Source organism: Heterocephalus glaber, unplaced genomic scaffold (assembly GCF_053883595.1).
Source record: "Heterocephalus glaber isolate CG9 unplaced genomic scaffold, H.glaber_assembly_v1.0 deba00001472, whole genome shotgun sequence".
Classification (NCBI taxonomy): Eukaryota; Metazoa; Chordata; class Mammalia; order Rodentia; family Bathyergidae; genus Heterocephalus; species Heterocephalus glaber.
Window position 1 is genome coordinate 18,662,792 of NW_028258315.1, and position 20,163 is coordinate 18,682,954.

The window sequence follows — 20,163 nt, forward strand, 5'->3', positions numbered from 1 at the left end:
AAACTCTTATTATTGAATGAACCCCTAATCTACCTAAGCTACATAGCTCTGTATTTGACTATCAAATGAATGACCTTCCAAATCTCTAGAAACAGAATTGCCTCCCTATTTATTTATGTCTTGATTACATTTTGACTACTAGAGTTTATCTTTTGTTATAAGAATACAAGTATAGTGGTCACTACAGACTTCAAAAGAAAACTGGTTAGACGTAGGGTAATAAAATGCTTTGGGTTAACAGGGGTGATTAGTTGGTGTGCAGAGGGGTCATAAACTTTCCTGTTGATATGCTTGTACCTACATTTACATTTTTGGTGCAGGAGATGGCTGAGCAGGGAAATAAAGAGTCAGAAGGAAGGAAAAGGAAATTTGGTCTGGTGATGAACCCTGAGGAGAGAGGGAGAACTGCGAGGGCAGCAGAAGCTCTAACATGAAGAGGAAGGTTGCACTTCCTCTTCTCGTTCCAGGCCACATGCTTGGCTTTCCATGCCTGCAGCCTGTCTTCTCCATCACTTTCCTGAAAAGATGTTTTTGCTTAGCTCTAGGATGTCTCCCCAGACTGGGGCCTGTGGAAGGTGAGTGGATCATGGGGCTGCTACACACATTAGTGGATTCATCCACTAGTGAGTTCAGCAGCTGAGTGTGCTATTAGGAAGTAGGGCCTGGCTACAGCCAGGGCCTGGTCAGAAGGGTCGCTGGCTATGTGACCTGGAAGCATGTATCTCCCTCTGTGGCTCCTCCTTTTGCTCTCTCTGCTTCTTGACTTCCGAGTTATGAGTAGCTTTCTTTTTCCATGCCCTTCCACCATGCTGTTTTCCTACTTGGACCCAGCTGACCATGGACTGAAAATTTAAGTCAAAACAAACCTCTCCTTGTGAGTGCTGGGTATTAGTTCCAATGACCAGAAAGTGTCTAAAACAGAAGATCTCTAGCAAAGTTGCAATTTAAAGTTCTAGCAGCTTTCCTAAACTTTGGACTAAGTAGACTGGAACCTTCTTGTGACATCAGTGGACCCAATGGATCCACTACTACTCAGCTCCAGTGCCTTTTGCTTTCTGTTCCAACAGGCTGGCCACTCCCTGAAAATGTGCAAAATCTGCAGGTCACCCCTGCTCTTCCTTAGGATGTCATCCTAGCAGATTGTACCAATCCATCTGAGCAGTCCAATGAACACTTGAATAATTCCCTTTACTGGTTTATAAAAAGATAAGGACAAATTGGCCTAGTTTCCAAGATGCTTTGACTTCATGGAAGACCTAAAACATACAATCCTGTCTTAGCCTGTTTTCTGTAGCTATAGTAAAATACCCAAGACCAGATAATTTGTAAGGATGAGAAATTTACTCTTTACAGTTTTAGTGGCTGGGAAGGCCAGTGTCAAGAGACTGCATTTGGTGAGGGCATTCCTAGTGCATTTGGTGTTGATCTTGAAGATTTCCAAAGTGGTACAAGGCATCATGTGATAAGGAGGCTTACAAAAGATGACCAATCTTTTTTTTTTAATAAGGAACAACTCTCATGATAACTAACTTGATATACCATTAATTCATTAGTTCATGAATGGATCAATCCATTAATTCATGATTGGCAGAGCCTTCTTGATGCAATTGCCTCCACCATTAACATATGACTAAAGATTAAATTTTCAACATATGAATTTCAGGGACACACCCAAACCATAGCACTGACATAGCTTGAAAATAATTGCACAGTGCCATATCAACAAATGCAAACTGTTGTGTAATATGTAATATTGAGATTTAAGAAGCACATCAGACATGGTAAGAATACATAAGAGAAAATGGAAATAATAAAAATATTTGTAATTAAATATTTTGTAAATAAGCTATGGCTCATCCATGAAAGAGAATACTGTGCAACCATAAAAAGGATGACACAGAGAGGTAACTATTGCTCAGGAAATATATTCATGTTATGTGAAGTAAAAAACTAGATTTCCAAGAATAAGTTTTATAGCTACAATTTCTATTCAAGAAATAAAATATATGGTGAAAATCTGAAAATAACATATAAGACAGAATGTATGTCTAGTTGTGGATTCATAGATGGCCTTTATTTTCATCTTTGTGTTTATATTTTCTGATTTTTTTGCAATATGTATATAGTTTTACTACAAATTTGAAAATCAGTGATGTTATTTTTAAGTAATTACAGTCAGGGAATCAGTGGTAAGTGGCTTTGTGGAAAAAGAAACCATGCATCACTAGGTCCTACAATATTTTTTAAAAGAGTTGGTGATTGGATTGGAAGAAGAGAGAGTGGAAAACACCAGATGGGAAGACTGTTATGAGATGAGGAAGAGAAGTACTGATGGAATGTAAGGAAAGTAATGTTTGAATTGAAGCAGAGAGAACAACAAGGGAGAACCTTGCAGTTTCACTCCTCCACACTTCTGCACATGCTGTTCCTGCTACCAGGAACATCTTCCAATGATGAAGTCACTCTTCAGCATTCAGTTCTTGCAACTCTTTCTCTATGAAGTGTCCTTTGACTCAAGCTTTGGTGCTTGCTTTCACTGTATGCTACCCATGCCAGTATTGTTAGAAAGAACACACTGCCTTGCAGTAATTGATTTTTAATTTGTTTAAAAATTTTATAAGCAGAAGCCTCCATGAGAGTAAAGGACTTACTGTTTTGTCAACACAGTCCCATCATGTAACAGATGAACAATACATGTTTGTTTTGGATTGGTTTAAATGAACTTTAATTCAGTTGAAACAGCTTTAGAGAAAGATTAGTTAGCAATGTCTTAAAAGTAGAGCTGAAGAGTTAGGTTTGGTAGAATGCACAATACAGAGGTTTTAACCATGTACATCATTTGGTATACAAGGATAGTTTTACTAGAAGCTGGATAAAGAAAACATTACCATTCTTTCAACTATGTTATCAGAGATTAGAGTTCACAGTTCTGGAGAGAATGTTAACAGACATGGTTGGAAGGTGCCAAATATTGTCCACTTAACAATCTGCCAAAAGGCAAAATCATTTTATGTATTACAGGTTGTAGATTCTTGATTATCACAGAGAATGGATTGATGACTAATGTTAGAAACATTTTCAACAAATTACTTTGATTTCATATGACTCCAGTCTTGTACCCACAAGCCTCGATGACAACATATTTGCATTTTTGCACTTTGTCACAGTCGTTGTCATATTTTTTCCTGATAACACTCATTTTACTTATTTTTAAAACATATTCTAAACAGAGAATCATACATTAATGTTGACTCAGTGAACAAGATGTTTTTAAAATGGTAAAATAGTTACATCAGATGAAGTATGAATGCTTTACCAAACAGATTATTTTGTCAAACAGCTATATTTTAAGAAGAGATCATTAATAAAGGCTTTTAGCCTTTAAATGTTATACATTTGACTTATTCTCTTCAAAGAAAAACTTGTTTTTCTGTAATTCCTTCCAAGATGGTTTTCTTTAAATTATACTATTTAATACTGACTTACCAATACTGATAAAGTTCAAAATTTTGATATGTATATTGTCTTTGTTACTTTTCTTATTACTGAGGCAAAATACTCCACATCTAAAGTTAAGGGAGGAAAGTACTTTGTTTAGCTTACAGTTTGTAGAGATTTCAGTCCATAATCATCTGGCTCCAAGTCAGAGTGGCACATGGCAGAAGGGCGTCACAGAGGAGAAACGGTTCACGGCACCCACACGGTAGCAAAAGCAATAAGGGTCTTTAACAGCATCTTCCTGCCCCTTTTATCTTATCCAGAATACTTTGAGTGGGTAGCACTCACACCCTTAATCCTAGTGCCCCCAGGCCTAGCATTGCACAATTAATCAATCACACACTCTAGATTCAGCCATCTTTGAAATAGCCCCACCTAAAACCACATGAGGCTTTGCAACGACATCTAAACAAAGCCATAATGAATGTATCAAGTCCCCAAACTGAACGTTAAAGATTACACGTTTTGCTAGTAGAAAAAATATATACTACTTTATCTCACATATAAGTGATTTTTTTTCTGACCTGCTTTACACAAGTGTTTTCCGCTATAGGTGTGAAGTTCACCAACACTGTAGGCCATCTCACAATTAATGACAGCTGTCTGCTGGTGTACTAAAATGTCTCCACAATTCTTCAGGGGAAAATCTGCAATTGTCTTGAACATTGTATCAGTTCTTGGGAGCCATGACCTAGATATCAACAAAATGGAAAAGCCTTTTTCTCTCACTGCAGGCAGATTTACTGAGATGGACCCACATTCACTATTTAATTCCAAGATGTAAGAGATTTACTGTGTAGTTGGTGTCTTTTCTCTCAAGTAGTTAAAATACGTTTAAGTATGATTTTTCTATATTTTAGAATCATTTTAAAGTCTCTTTAGAAGGAAGAAAAATATAAAAATATTTTTATTTGTGTGAATCTAGCAACAGTTTGTGCTCCGAACAGAACAGTTCTTAGTGGAGGCTTCATTTGGAGTAATAACTGGGCAAAGACAGGATACAGAGTACACATAAATGCACATCAATGTCTATTGGGGTTAATTTAAGTAGTAAGAATAATAATTCTTGCCTTGAATTTCTTAAGGATAAAGATGAGCTAAAACAAGTACTTGATTTCTTTGGCATCTTTGTAACCATTTTATCTATTACAAGCCCATTTCGACAATAGTGTACACATCAGAACATATTGAGAAGTGTCCAGTATCCACAAGAGCTTTGCTCTCTATTGTTTATTTACTGCCTTCCCCCTGGGACTTTGAAACCAGTTAATTCTCAGTCTATTCCTGTGAATCCTGCCCTTTGTTAGACAGAAAAGCTGAGCTTACACAGACTGAGCCACAGAATTTTAGGGAGAAAAATATTCTGCCTATTTGAAAAATCTTTGCTTCCTATTCTAAAGGGGTAATATAAAGTATTTAATCCTATTAAGGTATTCATCTTTTTTTCCAAAGGGAGGAGTGGAAAAAAATAGTAGAGCATCCTGAATGTGGAATGATGAGGAGTCTTACCTTCTTTATCCAGCTGCAGCCCAAAGGCGACTGCAAATTTGGGGTAATTAAGACAGCAGAGACAACAACTGGAGTGAAGAACAGAGGCAAGAGTGCAGACCATGGCTTTAATGGTCACACAAGAGAATAAGCATTTCTAGGGATTAGGCTGGGTCCTCAGGGAGCCTTAAATCCGTATCACAGTACAACAGTTTGATACAAGGAAGAGAGAACGTGGTTTTTAGTACAGTCCATGTTCAGCCAGTGACAGAATGTGCTAATGGAGAGCCATGATCGCTGATGTATTAAATCAATATATTTCTTGCACCTGCTTTGGGAGGCATCTTGTTACCATTTAGTTAATGCTGCGATACCTGACTCACAGCAACATGATACACAGTGAATAAGGTAATACACATATCTGTCTGTCCCATGCCCCTTCATGGCCCTTAACGAGATAATTTCATATCTCTTGAGTAAATACTTAGGTGTAGGATGGATGGATTACATGGTATGTGTATATTTAACTTTAAGAAACTGTACAAAATTCATATGGAAATGCAGTATACCCAGGATAACCAAAAGGGAGAACCAAGCTAGATCAGTAGCCTAATATTATCTGATTCCAAGACTTATTATAAAGCTATAGTCAACTGGTCAATGTGGTTATGGCATAAAAACAAACACATCAACGGAACAGAACTCAGAGGCCAGAAATAGAACCACATGTACACGCAACCAATTTTTGACAAAAGTGCAGAGGCAATTCCATAAAGAAAAAACAATCTTTCAACAAAGGTTGCTGGAACAATTGAATTAAAATAGGCAAAGATATTACCTTCAGTCACATCTTATACCATATGCAGAACAAAACCCTCAAAATAAATCAGACTGAAACATAATACAGAAAACAAGAACTAGCTAAATAACTCATGGGATTTAATGGAAAAATGAAAATGACGATTCCCTTCTTCAAAAATTACTAAGTATTTCAGGATGACGGCAGAGCAGCATTATACCTAGTGTGGAACCCTTCTATGTGCAGCACACCATATATAAGTACAGAAGTTACAGGCCACAAAAACAACCTGACAAAAAGTATAAAACTTCTAGAAGAAGACATGGAAGAGTATCTTTGTTACCTTGGCTTATGAAAGATTTCTTAGATAAATACAATACCAAAAATATGATCCATAAAAGGACAAACTGATAAATTGGACTGCATAAAAGTAACAATTTCTCAAAAGAGATTAAGTGAATGAAAAGACAAGCCAGAGATTGGGGGATAATATTTGCAAAAAAATGACAATAAATTTTAACACTGTCTATTATGTACCAGACACCATTTTAAGGACTTAATACAATGACCTATGTGGACATCATATAGCATATATTTGCCCAACTGTGTATATATTGTATAAACACCTTGTAAGTTAGATACAATTTTTATCTGTATTTCATATGTGAAAGGCATGGGTATTTAAGAATCCAGTATAGTGACATAAAAGCAGTAAGCAAAGAAGCCAAAATTGAAGCCCAGGCTATATGACTTCTAATCCCATGTCCTTTATCTACTAAGGTAAAAACAAATGCTGCCTCTTTCTTCCCATTTTCTCTTTTGAATCTGTCTAACAAGGCCCTTTTAAAAGTCAACTGCTTCTTAAACTGAATCCTGTTTAAGTCTCCTGAAATAAGGCATTTTTGAGAGCCACATCTACCTCATCACATTCAATGTATAACATCCTCTTCCATAACCTTTTCTAAGACTGAACAAACCAAGAGGTTATCAGTGTTCCAGGGACCAAAATCAGCAATCCAAAGGTAGCACAAGTAAGTTTATAATCCCTGCTGTCTGATAACGCAGCCTTGAGCTGGAATTGCCACACTGCCCAACTTGTTCTTTTGGAGCAAGCAATGTTGCTGCTGCAGTGTGTACTCGTTTCTTCTGCCCCGAAAGAATGTATGTGCCTCCCTCAGTGACCACTTATATCTACAGAGTGACCAAAGCATGGGAACACATATTTTTCTGTGTGTCTGCGCCCACCCACTGTTTCCTGGCAGGCTTTGGAGAAAGAAGTATCAAGTCCTAAAAAGGCATTTGGGCTGAATAGCACAATATGCTTGGATACCCTTGCTCCATGTAAACACAGGGCGATTGTGAAATCTAAGAGCCTGGGTGCTGTCGTTCCGCAAGGGTCTGCTTGGCATTTAGAAAGCCTCCTGAGATAGCTGTAGATCCCTTTGTCTGGAGGAAGGGTAGATACATGACCCTGGTCACCAGGGCTTCCTAGCAGTTCTCCCATGAATCTTTCATCCCAGCTTCCCTTTGAGGTAAGTTTCGAGCATCTCTAGCATGTCCGTGGCAATAAGCTTTAGGCTAGCCCATCTCATTTTTACAAATGTGAACAAAGCACTCTGATGTAAAAGGAAGAGTCACCAGCAAACTAAACTTCCTTCTTCACACAGTAGAAATAATATAGCTTGCAAAGTTTATTCAAAATCTGGCTGTTGCTGAGTAAATTCCTGTTTTGAACTATCGGCGCTAGGAGTCTTTCATGACTTCAGCTTTGACGTCATGTAAGTGCCTATGTCTCAGCATACAAAAACGTACATTGTGTAGCTGCTAGTACTCTCTACTTTCGGGAGCCAAAAAGCACGGGATCATATTTCTTATTCCCACTGTATGAAATTTTGTGTAACGCTTTAATTTTTTAACGTCTTCCAACCTTCAAAACAAGGAACACAATAACTACTCCACAGGTAGGATTTGGAGGTCATAGTTTTTCCTCAGTGCCCATGATCCGGTGGCCGAGGTAAACTCCTTTGAACACCCAGTCCCTGCAGTAACACAACCTTTCAAACCTGATGCCATTAACACGGAGCACCTCCACCACACCTGAAACTTTGGCTTTGGCACTTGGCACACCAGGGTGTGGCTCTCAGAAGCTTTAGCAAAATCCAGAAAGATGGATATGGTTGTTTATCGGTGTCATATATTTAAAAGCTAAACTTTCCTTCCAGTCAAGTTAGGATAATAAAATATTTTGAAAGGTGGATGTGTCCTGGTTGAATTTAATCAAAGCATAGTTGAATTTAATCAAAGAGAAAAAATTTGAGCTTTTCATTTGGAAACAGTTTTTAAACTCTACATGAGAGAAAATCAATATCACTAGACATCTGTACATGTATCCATTTGTCATTATCGGCTGTGGTGACAAGACAGTCTCCAAGATAACCCACTGGGGTTCACGCCCCAAACTTTCAATCTAAACTCACACTATTCTGTGTATTTATATTAATTTAAGAATGCATATGATTAAGCCTGTCTTTAGAAGAAAATCCTTCCTTTGGGTTTTCTAATTCTGATTTTCTTGATACATTTATATGGACACTATGTACGCAATAAGGAAATGAGAATGGCATTTGTTTCTAAACAATTACTAGAGAGTAACATGTAAAGATTAAGGGAGAGGAAGGTTATTGCATCTACCTGTGAAACCAGCAGTAAGTGGTTGCTCCTCATTTCATCAGGAAAAAGGAATGTGCTCTGGGGATACTAGGGCAATCATGCTACAGTACCCACATGGCTAAACAAAATACCTGCCTGGTGCAGGTATTTCAGCTGTGGAAGAGAGGCAGACCAGAAAAAAGGAAGTCCTCACGAAGGGAACCCTGCAAGCAATGAGGTCCACATCTCTTTCTCTCAATTATCAGTAGAAACGAAAGCACCAATCCATGTGAGGTACTGAAGGACGTGGGTGAATTCATCTCCAAGTGTGCCTCCAGGTAGGAGGGTCGGCTAGGGGAAGCTCTCAAAATTCATTTCCCTGTCGACTTAGAGTTCTTATGTTCAGTTCTCATCTAAAGGGCTCAATTATTTCTTGAAGGGTACACACAACGCCCTGTCCGAGTTCCTTGTTCAGTTTTATTTTGGACCCTTTGAAGGGCAGCTCTTCTGTTAGAGATCTAACACAAAGCATCCCTAATTAACAGGCTTTTGTTACAGGGTGGGGGCCCAGAACCCCACACACATACACACACATATACACACACACACACACACACACACACACACTGAAAGTGTGAATTTTAAGGCTTTGTTGCCCGAGCAGGAGACTCTGGATATTCTTATCACCTCATTTAAACCGGGGTTCTCTGGCTAGTATGTGAAGCCGTGCATGAATGGTCTAAATTAAATTACAGGTATGAATTTTACATAAAACAGATTAATATTATATGTCATGGTGGAATTTTAAAATACTACGTGCCCATGCATTTTTAATCTTTACGCGCTGTCATTTATGTGCAATTCCATGTCTTCAGCCCAATTTTGCATCTAGATGGGTAAAAGAAAAACCTGCCATGGTTTTATTTTATTTTTATGTCCCTTCACCAAAAAGAAAAAAAAAAAACCTGCATTTGATTCGGCATTCTTTTCTTTTTCCTTTTGCTAAGCTTTCGCGTTTAAAAAAAAAAAAAGAAAGAAAGAAAGAAAAAAGAAAGCGGAAAGGCTACACATTCCATTCCATCATTATGGTTTCAGCGATTGTGAAAAGGCGAGTAATGAAACCGAGGAGGGAGATACAGAAGAGAGGGACCGAGCCTCACAGAACAGCCCGTCTCTCCTAAGGCACCGGAATCCCGGGGGCCGAGCGAGGGTCGGGGACCCGGGGCTCCGAGCTGCAGGAGCGTGCGGCAACCGCGAGCAGGGCCCAGCGCGCCCCCGGCAGCCTAGGCCAGAGGAGCCAGAACTGCAGCCACACATTCCCGCAGTTCTTCGCAGGAACTTCTCTCCCTCGACTCCCTCCCCGGGGCACACACCAGCCCGGCCCGGCTCCCACCCAGCTCCCCTTTCTCAGAGCCCCGACCCCGGGCGCTGACGGAATGGAGTGCCCTTCCCATTGGCCTGAGCGTCATTCCCTGAGGCGGCACTGCCCTGTTGATTGGCTGGCCACTCCCGACCCCCGCCCATCCTTGCACTCCGGCGGCCCCCGGCTCCCCGCCTCCCAGCCCCGCCCGGAGCCCCCCCCTCCCGCTCCCGCCGCCTCCCTCCGCGCTGTCGCCCTCGCGCCCAGCCCCGCTCCGCTAGGCTCGCGCTGGGACCCAGCCGGCGCGCTGGCCCCGCCCCCGGGGCGCGCGGCTCTATAAATACAGCTGCGCTGCCGGCCGATTGTGGAGTGGAGGCGGCGCGGTGGGGAGCTGGTACGGGAGCTGGGGGATCTTGGGGTATCGGGGAGCGCGGCGGCGGCGGCGGCGGCGGCAGCGGCGGCGGCGGCGATCCAGCTGAGTCTGCGCTCCGAAAGGAGTGACTCGGAGACCCGGCTGGGCTACTTTTTCCACCCCAGGTGGTTTTGATTTTTCTTGCCTTTTGGTTCGAGCCGGGTGTCGCCCACTGAGCAGACTCCCTCGCAGAACCCGAGCGACCCTCCTGTCAGTTAGGGGGCTCGCGATCGCCGGGAACGCCGCGGTGCCCCGAGCGCGCAGGCGAGGGGAGCGGAGCGCAGCCGGCCGCAGGCGGGGGCCCGGAGCGTGCCTGCCCGCCTCGCTCGCCGCGGCGGGTCCGCTCGCACAGGGTGCAGGGCGCGCGATGAAGGCGGTGAGCCCCGTGCGCCCCTCGGGCCGCAAGGCGCCGTCGGGCTGCGGCGGCGGGGAGCTGGCGCTGCGCTGCCTGGCCGAGCACGGCCACAGCCTGGGCGGCTCCGCGGCGGCCGCAGCAGCGCGCTGCAAGGCGGCCGAAGCGGCCGCCGACGAGCCGGCGCTGTGCCTGCAGTGCGATATGAACGACTGCTACAGCCGCCTGCGGAGGCTGGTGCCCACCATCCCGCCCAACAAGAAAGTCAGCAAAGTGGAGATCCTGCAGCACGTTATCGACTACATCCTGGACCTGCAGCTCGCCCTGGAGACGCACCCGGCTCTGCTCAGACAGCCGCCCCCGCCCGCGCCGCCGCACCTCCCGGCGGGGACCTGTCCGGCCGCACCACCGCGGACGCCGCTGACAGCGCTCAACACCGACCCGGTGAGAGGTCCCGCGGGGCAGGACGGGCGGGCGGCGGGGCGCGGGGGTCCCCTCCTCCCAGGCCGAGAATGACAGCCCCTCCTCTCCTCCGGGCAGTGGGTGAGCGGGGGGGGGGGTCTGGAAAGCGCGCGGGGTGGGACCCGGCCATGCGCCCCCGAGCCCTCGCTCCGCGGAAGGGGCTCCCCGGGCCGTGGATGGGGTAGGGCGTCGCCGCGCCGCCCGGCTTCCGAGCGCGGTCCGCGCCTGCTAACCTCTCCCTCGGCGTTGGTTGCTGTTGCAGGCCGGCGCAGTGAACAAGCAGGGCGACAGCATTCTGTGCCGCTGAGCCGCGCGGTCCAGGTGAGCGCGCGTTTCCCGTCTCGGGGGGCCGGTCGCCAGAGAGGCCCCTCCCCGGGGTTTCCGGTGCCTGGCAGCGCCGCGTTCTTTGCCCCCAGCATTTCTGAGTGTAAACTCCCGCGTATGCAGACACCTTCTGTCTCGCTGCCACCTGGCGAGCAAATGAACCCGGGCTTCACTTTGGAACTCGGGGTGCCCTGGGGAGACTGGGCAGCACTCGACCCCTGCCTCTCGGTGCCCGGGGGTCGCTCCCTATCCTCCCTGCCCCCGTGGGAGGGCCCCTCGTGGGCATGGAGGCTGCCCAGCTGTTTGCTCCACTGTCTGACACCCACGAAGAGGACGCGCCCTGGGTCTCCTGGCCGGGCTTCCCCGGCCGCCTCGGCCTCCCCGGCGCCTGGGCGGGCGCGGGCTGCGGGTGTTGTCTGACCCGGTGGCGTGTTTTGGGTTGTTGATCAAGCATGTCTTGAGTTTGGTCGGTGGCGCCAGTTAGTCTGCAGCGAGAAGGTTCACACACCCCCTCTATTCATTCCTCTTCCACAGGTGTGCGGCCGCCTGAGCCTGAGCCAGGAGCTCTAAGAGAGGGAGGGGGAAGAAAAGCCACCGGAGGAAAGGAAAAAAATTAAATCAGCAAATCTAGAAACCTTTTCGTTCGTCATTCCAAGAGAGAGGGAGAGGAAAAAAAATAAAACTTTCATCTTTTTGTTTTTGCACGTTCATAAACATTCTACATACGTATTCTCTTTTGTCTCTTCATTTATAACCGCTGTGAATTGTACATTTCTGTGTTTTTTGGAGGTGCAGTTAAACTTTTAAGCTTAAATGTGACAGGACTGATAAATAGATCAAGAGTAAACCTGACTTTAGAAGGCTACTTTATGACCAAGGAGCGCATTTTTTGTTTTGAAGCTTTACTAATATACCCCAGAGCATTGTAGATATTGTTTTTTACATCTATTGTTTAAAATAGATGATTATAATGGGGCAGGGAACTTTCTCTTCTCTGCAAGAATGTTACATATTGTATAGATAACTGAGTGACATTTCATACCATGTATATATAGAGAGATGTTCTATAAGTGTGAGAAAGTATATGCTTTAATAGACTACTGTAATTATAAGATATTTTTAATTAAATATTTTTTGTAAATATTATGCGTGTGTTCTTTTAATCTATGGGAATATTTCTTTTGGAAAATTATTTTTCAGCTCAATTGCAGAGCTGTTGATATCGTGAATGTCTTTTCTGTTTGACCTTGTTTTTCATTTGTTTTTGTTTTGCCCAGAATCATAGACTCGGAAGTAACAGTGATAGGTAGTGGTCTTGCATGATGGCATGAGATGTTTAATCGCAAATAAACTTGTTCGGAGTCCATTCAGATGTGTTTTCTTTAATCTAGATTGAAATCTTTGTATTTGAAGTGTATATGTTGAAAGTACACCTTATCAGTTTTTAAGTACAGGGTTTTATAGTGTAATATATACAGTGTTTTTTTTGTTTTATAACTGAGGTCAAAATGGATTCTGAATGACTTTGCAAATAGAATGAGGAAATGCTTGGATCCTTAAGGAGTTTACAAAATCTGCTGTTTTATCAAAGTGAAAAATTGCTTGTCACTCTTCAGTTTACACTAAAGCATAATGTCACAAAGTTTCGTATCTGTACAGGTTATTTAAATCATACAAATGAAAAATGTTCTCTGCTTGCTACCAAAGGACAAACTCTTGGAAATGAACATTTTCTGCTTTCCTTCCTCCAAAGAATATTAATTAATAGGCAACAGTGGGAGAAAAAAAAGGCATAATGGCAAATCCTTCAAGCAGGGATAAAAGTCGATCTTCAAACATTAAGTAGACCAAAAATTCTGATGACCGCATCTAGATTATTTTTTTATGAAAATGATTTTCACTATAGCTATGTCAGTTACCGCTAAGCTACTGTCCAATCTCTTGTGATGTGTAACTTTTACATGTGAGAATTAAAGTAGATTTATCTGCCTTGTATTGTGATTTCTGGTCTCATTTCTTTAAAACCTTGAAACATTTTTAAGGACCCTTTTCAAGAAAGGTAATATTTTCTGTTAGATGGGACCATCAGGGTTTGTGAACGTTATACTTTTAATGTGATGGGTACTTTACACACCGGTGAGATGGAATTTTTAGAGGGAGAGAATTAAGTAGGATTTAATTGGGTGCTTTGTAAATAGTCAACTGTGTGTGTAACGTGTTCTGTTTGGTTTTTAAGAGGAAAGGATTTGTTTCAGATTATACAAGAATAAAAGTATTATAGACCCAAGGGACTTTTTATGAGGTCAAAGTCAAATATTTGAATATGAAATATCATGGTCCCTAGCAGTGAGCTGAAGTGGCAATGTCTCAGCAGAAATGAACAGAATTAATGCTAGTAGGTTAAGATCAGTCAAAGTATGAAATCTGTCCTATTCCCAGCCTATTTTCCCCTCATCTCTGATATTTTACTGGCCTTGAGTTTTTAGAATTTGTTCCATTTGATACTGAACCTTATAAAGTCAAAGGACTGCTTATTTAAATGAGATTTATGTTTAATTTTGATATTCATTCTTGTCACACATTAAGAGGAAAACACTAGAACACTGCTGGAATTCCAAATCTGAAGAATTCTAAGGAGTGCATTCTTTGTTATTAAAAAGGGCACAATTCCTCCTTTTTATCTGGCAGTTTAATTTCAGTAGGAAGCCTGTCACGGGTGCACTGTTAGTTAGAATTGTGCATTTGTCGTGCCTGACTGCTGAATCCTACCTAAGGCTTTGGGCAGAGGTTAAAACTTAGACTGGTGGCCTCTGAACCTCATAACAAGTGAATTGATATTTTTGATTTTTGAAGCTAAATGTTGCTCCTTAGTTAAATTTATGTTTGAGGCAAGAAAAACCACTAAAAGAAAAGTATTGTGGATCTTACATTTCAGAGAGTTGACATTTTCCCCTTGGCCACTCAGGCAGCATTTGATGTCTCTAAAGAAACAAAGTTAGTGTTTATTTTTTAAAAATAACACAGTTGTATAAGATAGTACATTCTAGTAACATGTTGGCTGAGTCCTTAACCAAGCAACCACATAAAAACATTTTGTCTTTTATCTAGGTAGTTCTTGTTATTTAGATATTTAGTTTCACAAAGGAAAAAATCCTGATTTCTCTCATTTAATTTGTAGACTTTGACTACATAGGCACAACCAAAGAGTAAAACTCACTTAAAGCCCCACAAGGAAAATAAGTATCCTACATGGTGGATATTATTTCTAAAGTGGTTATAAATAAAATCCTGACATCTCATGTTAAAAGAAGAGAAAAAAATAACTTCATTTCAAAGAACGACTATACTTTGATACTGTATAAATCATACTCAAGTTTATTGTTGAGCTTTAACTGCATTTTTAAGACTTAAATTTTTAGCCCCCGAAATCTGTTGTATTAGATCCCTTCTTTAACAATAAATCTTCACTGAGCAAAAGGTTCTGAAGTTTGTGGTTTTTAATTGACTTTTACTGAGTTATGCAATTTTTCATTATCAGGAATGGGTCTCTTGATGGATCGCCTCAATTATTTACAGTGTTTCTTACCGTTTGATGAAAAATGTGGCTTAAAAATGGTGATATGAACAGAAAGGAAATTAGTTTGAATGGGAATAGCTTCAGAACTCCTTAGTGTCTATTACAACAGGAAGCAATAATACTAAAGAAGCCAGCAGGATGATGTCCAGGGAAAACCAGATTTTTTTTTTAAAAGTACATAAAGGCGACAGAAGTATTTCACCTTTGTGCAGAGCCAAATAAAACTGGCTTTGCCTTTCTAGTTGGCATACTTTAATTATATATATGTTAATCAGCCCAGTTAGCTCTTGGGTCTCACAAGGCCAAACCCCAAACCCTCCAAAGTTAGGAGGAAGGAAAACCTTCCCCTTGCTGCTTTGTGATTCCAGGAAATTAATTTCCCCATACCAAGATGAATGTTGTTTTTGTTTTGGTCTCAGGAATCGAACTCGGGTCCTTGCGCTTGTGAGGAAGGCACCGGAACCACTGAGCTAGATCCCCACCCCCCAAGATGAATCTTAACAGGGCTGCCCTCAGTAGGTATTCTTCAGACCCAGATGATTTCTTTCAATTATAACCCATGACATTTTGCTACAATACTCATTTTATTAATTAAAACCATTGCCCACCAGGTTTTCAGATAATCATTTTACTTACAGCTTCTACCTGGAGCACTGATACCTTAAAAGATAAAGAAAACCATTACAAAAGGGAACAACTTTTTTTTGCCCTCCATAGGCGGCAACCTGCAGTCAGGTAGATGTAATGGAAAATGCTCGAGATATGGAGTGAAATTTACAAACGTGTTTTATGTTCAAGCACCTCTTTCACAGTCATTCATATCCTGGCTTCTTCTAAAATGTTTCACCTAAGTGTTAAAACCCAGGTCTCAACCCCATTGCCAAGGCTTTTCCACACTCACCAGAGCAGAGCAATTCAGCAGCGAGGCTGCGGACTCTGGTTCCATCAGTCCTAAGTCTGCACAGTAATTCACACATGCAAGACAAAGTGGAGCTGTACAAGTGGAAGTTAATTTGAAAAGCCTCTCTGAGTTCACAAAAGAGTAAGCACCATAGTTTCTGGGGAAAGAGGAGCAAAATGTGTCACCTGTATCCCACTGGCTAAAAGACGATTACAAAAGAACTGAATTTCAAATGTTTAAATAAAGAGAACCAAGGTTTATACATGAATCCACTTGCATCTGAAATCTCACACTTTAAATAGGAACTTTCAAAGAGATTACATACGCATAGGTAAATATGCAAATTCCTAGTGACACAAGACACCATCATTTGCTTCTAATTACTATTCTTCAATTCTTTTTCATATAAAATGCCTGTTAGCACTGTTGACATGCATATTACAGTCAAATTTTAAATTTTTATCTTTTATGCCAAAGTTTAATTTCCAAAGGAAACTACCACAGTCTTAACAGTTCTTCATATTTACTTAAATATTTTAAATATTTCTGAAATATTTTAAACATTTTCTTAAATATTTTCTTAAATATTTACTCCTTTCTTCATAAGCTTTAGCAGTCGATTGAGAGACAGTAGTTGTGGGTGTGTGAACCAAAAGTAGCCAATATACAGGAAAATACCTTTCAAAAAGGACTTTCATTCTAAAAAATAAGTAACTATAGTAACTATATTAACTTTCCTGCCTCTTCTCCACTCTAATTTCTAAGATTATTTCCACAAAGATGCATCTTCCATTTTTTTTTTTTTGGACTGTTAATAAACAACCATGATACATTTAAGCATAAGGCAGGATAAAAACAAAAAAGAATTGGTAAATTAATGTCATGTCTAGCATGCCCTAGAATTTGGTTGTAAGCTCACAAATGATCTCAAGAAAAATTAAAAGAGGGATGTTGTTTGTTTGCTTGTTTTGGGTACTGGGGATTGAACTCAGGACCTTGTGCTTGCAAGGCAGGCCGCGGAACCACTGAGCTATATCCCAAGCCCAGGAAGTTATTTTTATGTCAAACTTCAGAGAAATGCCAGGACGTGGACATCAATTTAAAGACAAAATTTTATACCTTACTTCACCAATAATTCTTGTAAACACTTTTCACACATGTTGAACCTGAGGCCCTGGTTTTCTAATGTTTGAGACCATGGATGATACTTCTCAACGTGTCCTGGGAAATATTTGCCTTGTGAAATATTCCTTGTGGGCTTGTGAAATATTCATTGAACTCCAGAGACATCCTAGACAACCTCTTCTCAGTGGTCTCTTCTGCTTCTTCGTCCTTTCATCTCCCCTCTGTTGCAGTCCGCCCTCAAGCCACTGTATCTCACTGCCCTCTACTCCTTTGCACCTCTGAAAAACAATAGGTTCAATGTAGGATTTGATCATCTTCCCCAAACCCTTACTCTGTCTACATTCCTTATCTTGGCAAATGGAACGTGTCATCAGGTCAGAAATTTTGGAAACAGTCCTTGACTGTGTCTTATTCCGTCCTGCTCACTTGGGCCCAAAACTCCCTATGAAAGTCCCTTCCCCACCCACCCCCAGCCTCCCAGGGTCACTACCCCTCCAGTATGGGCCCTCTCAACTTTTCATCCAGATTTTGGGTCTTCTCTGGCTCTTTGGGTCTCATCTTTCTTCCCCTTTTCTGTCTTCCATGTGAGTCTAGCCACATCACTCATCAACAGCCACCCTCTGCCTACAAGGGACAGTCCAACATCCCAGGCCCCCGAAGCCTGGACCTATGGCTCCTTCAGAGTCTTCTCCCACCAGCCCTTCCTCTCTTCTGCTTACTTTGCTCTTCAAGCTCACATTTTATACTTAAACTACACCCAGGATCTCATCCTGTATGTGCTAGACAGCAAAACATGCTTATCTTTCTAGTATTGACAGAGTATGATTGATTTCCTGAGCGGAAAGAAGGGAGCAGCCTCAGGAAGGGCACAGGTGGAATGTGGAACAATGAGGGTGGGGGATAGAGGCCACCTGCCTAGCCAGTCAGACCAGCTGAGTCAACCTTGTCCATCTGTGGGTAAGAGCGAACCTATCCACAGCCCAGATACTCTGTTCTTTAATGCTTCTGTCCTTTGCGCGTGGTGTCGCGCCTGCCTGAGCTCCCTGACTCTCATGCTTAGCTATTGTTAAACTCCCAAACATCCTCAAAATGCAACTGCTACATTTCCTGCAAAAATTATTAGCTATGCCTCCTCCTCATCCTCAAAATAGCTACCACCCGAATGCCATATTCTAATTGTTTTCATATGACTATGTTCCTGGTCAATCCCTGACCCTCCAAGGACTCCAGACCACAAGTACTAGAACAACATTCCTGTAACTCTCTGTACCAGCAAATCGAGCAAATTCTTTGCAGCTCAAAACTGCAATTGAGAGATTTTCATTATCTTTAAAAGCCTTTGGCTGCCTCAAACATGGAAAACAGATAAGCTGTATGTTCTTGAGAGTGAAGGAGTGTAATCAGTTCCAGGCCAAGGGAATTGGAAGGAGAGAGCAGACCGAGAAAGCGAGAGGAGAGGAAGAGCAGATCTCGTATCCCCAAGAAAGAAAGTGATGGACCCTGCTGACCCCAGTGGGGATAAGTACACAGAGACAAGGTGGTGCCTGAGATGGAAACATCAGGCAAGGACGGACATCAGCAGTGTGGAAGCAGCAGGCAGGGGAGATTTGGCCAGAATTGTGTGGTTACATCTGTGTGTGTGTGTATGTGTGTGCGTGTGTTTAGCTTCTGTTCTCATGGCCTGCTAAAGTCTCGGGACTTCACCGTCAACCTGGCAGATCCCCGGGACTCATTCCTGAAGGACAGTTCACTACACAAATAGGAACGCAGTTTACAGACAGAAGTTGTCCTTACCTCTCGGGGGCCCAGTGGGCCAGTATGATTAGAAAGCAAGACAGTGTCTTTAAACATCCCTTTGACTTTCCAGTGAGAGACACAAGCTTAAAATGTCAAGTGCTAGGGGAGTCAGGTCCTGAACCTAGTTTCTCTGTCTGGAAACAGGGTCACAAAACTCAGCGTGGACAGATTCCATTCCTGCTTACTCTTCAGTGTTTTACCTTGTTCTGTATTCTAATCTGCAGCTTGCCTCATGTTCTTTCCTAAGAAGGTGGGGTACAAATCTTAAGCAAATAATTACGGAATGCTGGGCTGATCTGGCTGTCTTTAAAAAGAGACAGAGAGAGAGAAGGAGAGAGGGAGAGAGAAAGACAGAGGTAAAGTCTTTTATAATAAGGATCAAGAACTGCAAAACTTTTTGACAAAGAGCAAAAACAATTCAATGAAGAAAAATGTTTTCAATAAATGATGCTGGGAGGATTAAATGTCCACATGCAAAATAAAACAAAGAGCTTAGACGCAGACCTTATACTTTTCACAAAAGCTATCTCACAATGGATAATAGATCTAAAGGTAAAGTGCAAAATTATAAAAATTCAAGGGGAGAAAAGCACAGAAGAACATTGATATGACCTCAGGTTTCATGGTGAAGTTTAGACAGAACACCAACACATGATCCGTGAAAGAATTCTGACCTGGGTTGTTCTCCAAATTCGGACCTACCACGTCCATGCAGGGAGATCACCCCTGAGTCCATGGAAGGAGCAGGGTGTGGGGAAGGCCCACCGACGGTCAGGCCAAGCCAAAGGACTCAGGGTCTAATCTGAGCTGGGCGACTTCCTAGCTGTGTCTCCCCAGGCAAGTCACTCTTCCACATTTCAATTGTCTCGTGTGTAAAATAAATATCTAATGATAACCTGGCTTCTGAGGGTTTGGGAAAGATGAAAGGGATTATAACATATATGGAAATATTTTATCAGACAATGGTTATCATTTTGGTATACATAAAATCATCTGGAGAGATTTTTAAATTATCAGCTCCTAAGTTCCATTCATTCTCTTCTCCCCAACCAGAGATCCTCATTATCAGGTCTAGGGTAGAGCCCTGGAGTCTGCACTGTATTTTTTCACTGGCAAATCTGAGGCAAGCCTCCTAGGAACTCCAGTTTGAGAAGCAGTATTATAAGTCATAAAATGTTATATAGATTTAAGCCACGTATGGTATTTTTTCTACTCTTTGGCGACAATTTCTGATATTTCTGGAGCTCTAATCAAGTGAAGAGAAAAGGTTACTATAGCTAGAACACCAACAGGAGGTCAGGGCAATGGTGGTGTCTGGGGGGAGAAGGGAAGGTGGTAGTGGTGCATGCCCAGGAGGGAGCACTCCAAAGGCGAGACCCTGGAGGGGGGTCCCTGGGGCAGGTCTAGGGTCAGGCGCTG

At 42.3% G+C, this 20,163-nt stretch overlaps 1 protein-coding gene and 1 long non-coding RNA gene across 2 annotated transcripts in view; one reads left to right on the forward strand and one right to left on the reverse strand.

Annotated features, from left to right (window-relative positions):
• The first annotated feature begins 10,194 nt into the window (after positions 1-10,194).
• On the forward strand, positions 10,195-13,339 carry Id4 (inhibitor of DNA binding 4). Its single transcript, XM_004847620.4, has 3 exons — positions 10,195-11,002; positions 11,283-11,341; positions 11,879-13,339. Exons 1-2 carry the CDS (start codon positions 10,574-10,576, stop codon positions 11,325-11,327), a joined length of 474 nt encoding a protein of 157 aa, XP_004847677.1. The 5' UTR covers positions 10,195-10,573; the 3' UTR covers positions 11,328-11,341; positions 11,879-13,339.
• Positions 13,340-15,004: 1,665 nt separating this feature from the next.
• The window catches only part of LOC147826221 (uncharacterized), a 28,433-nt gene continuing 23,274 nt past the window's right edge, over positions 15,005-20,163 (reverse strand). Inside the window, exon 3 of the long non-coding RNA XR_015439344.1 lies at positions 15,005-17,225. This is a non-coding gene — a long non-coding RNA (uncharacterized LOC147826221). The remainder of the gene's footprint in view (positions 17,226-20,163) is intronic.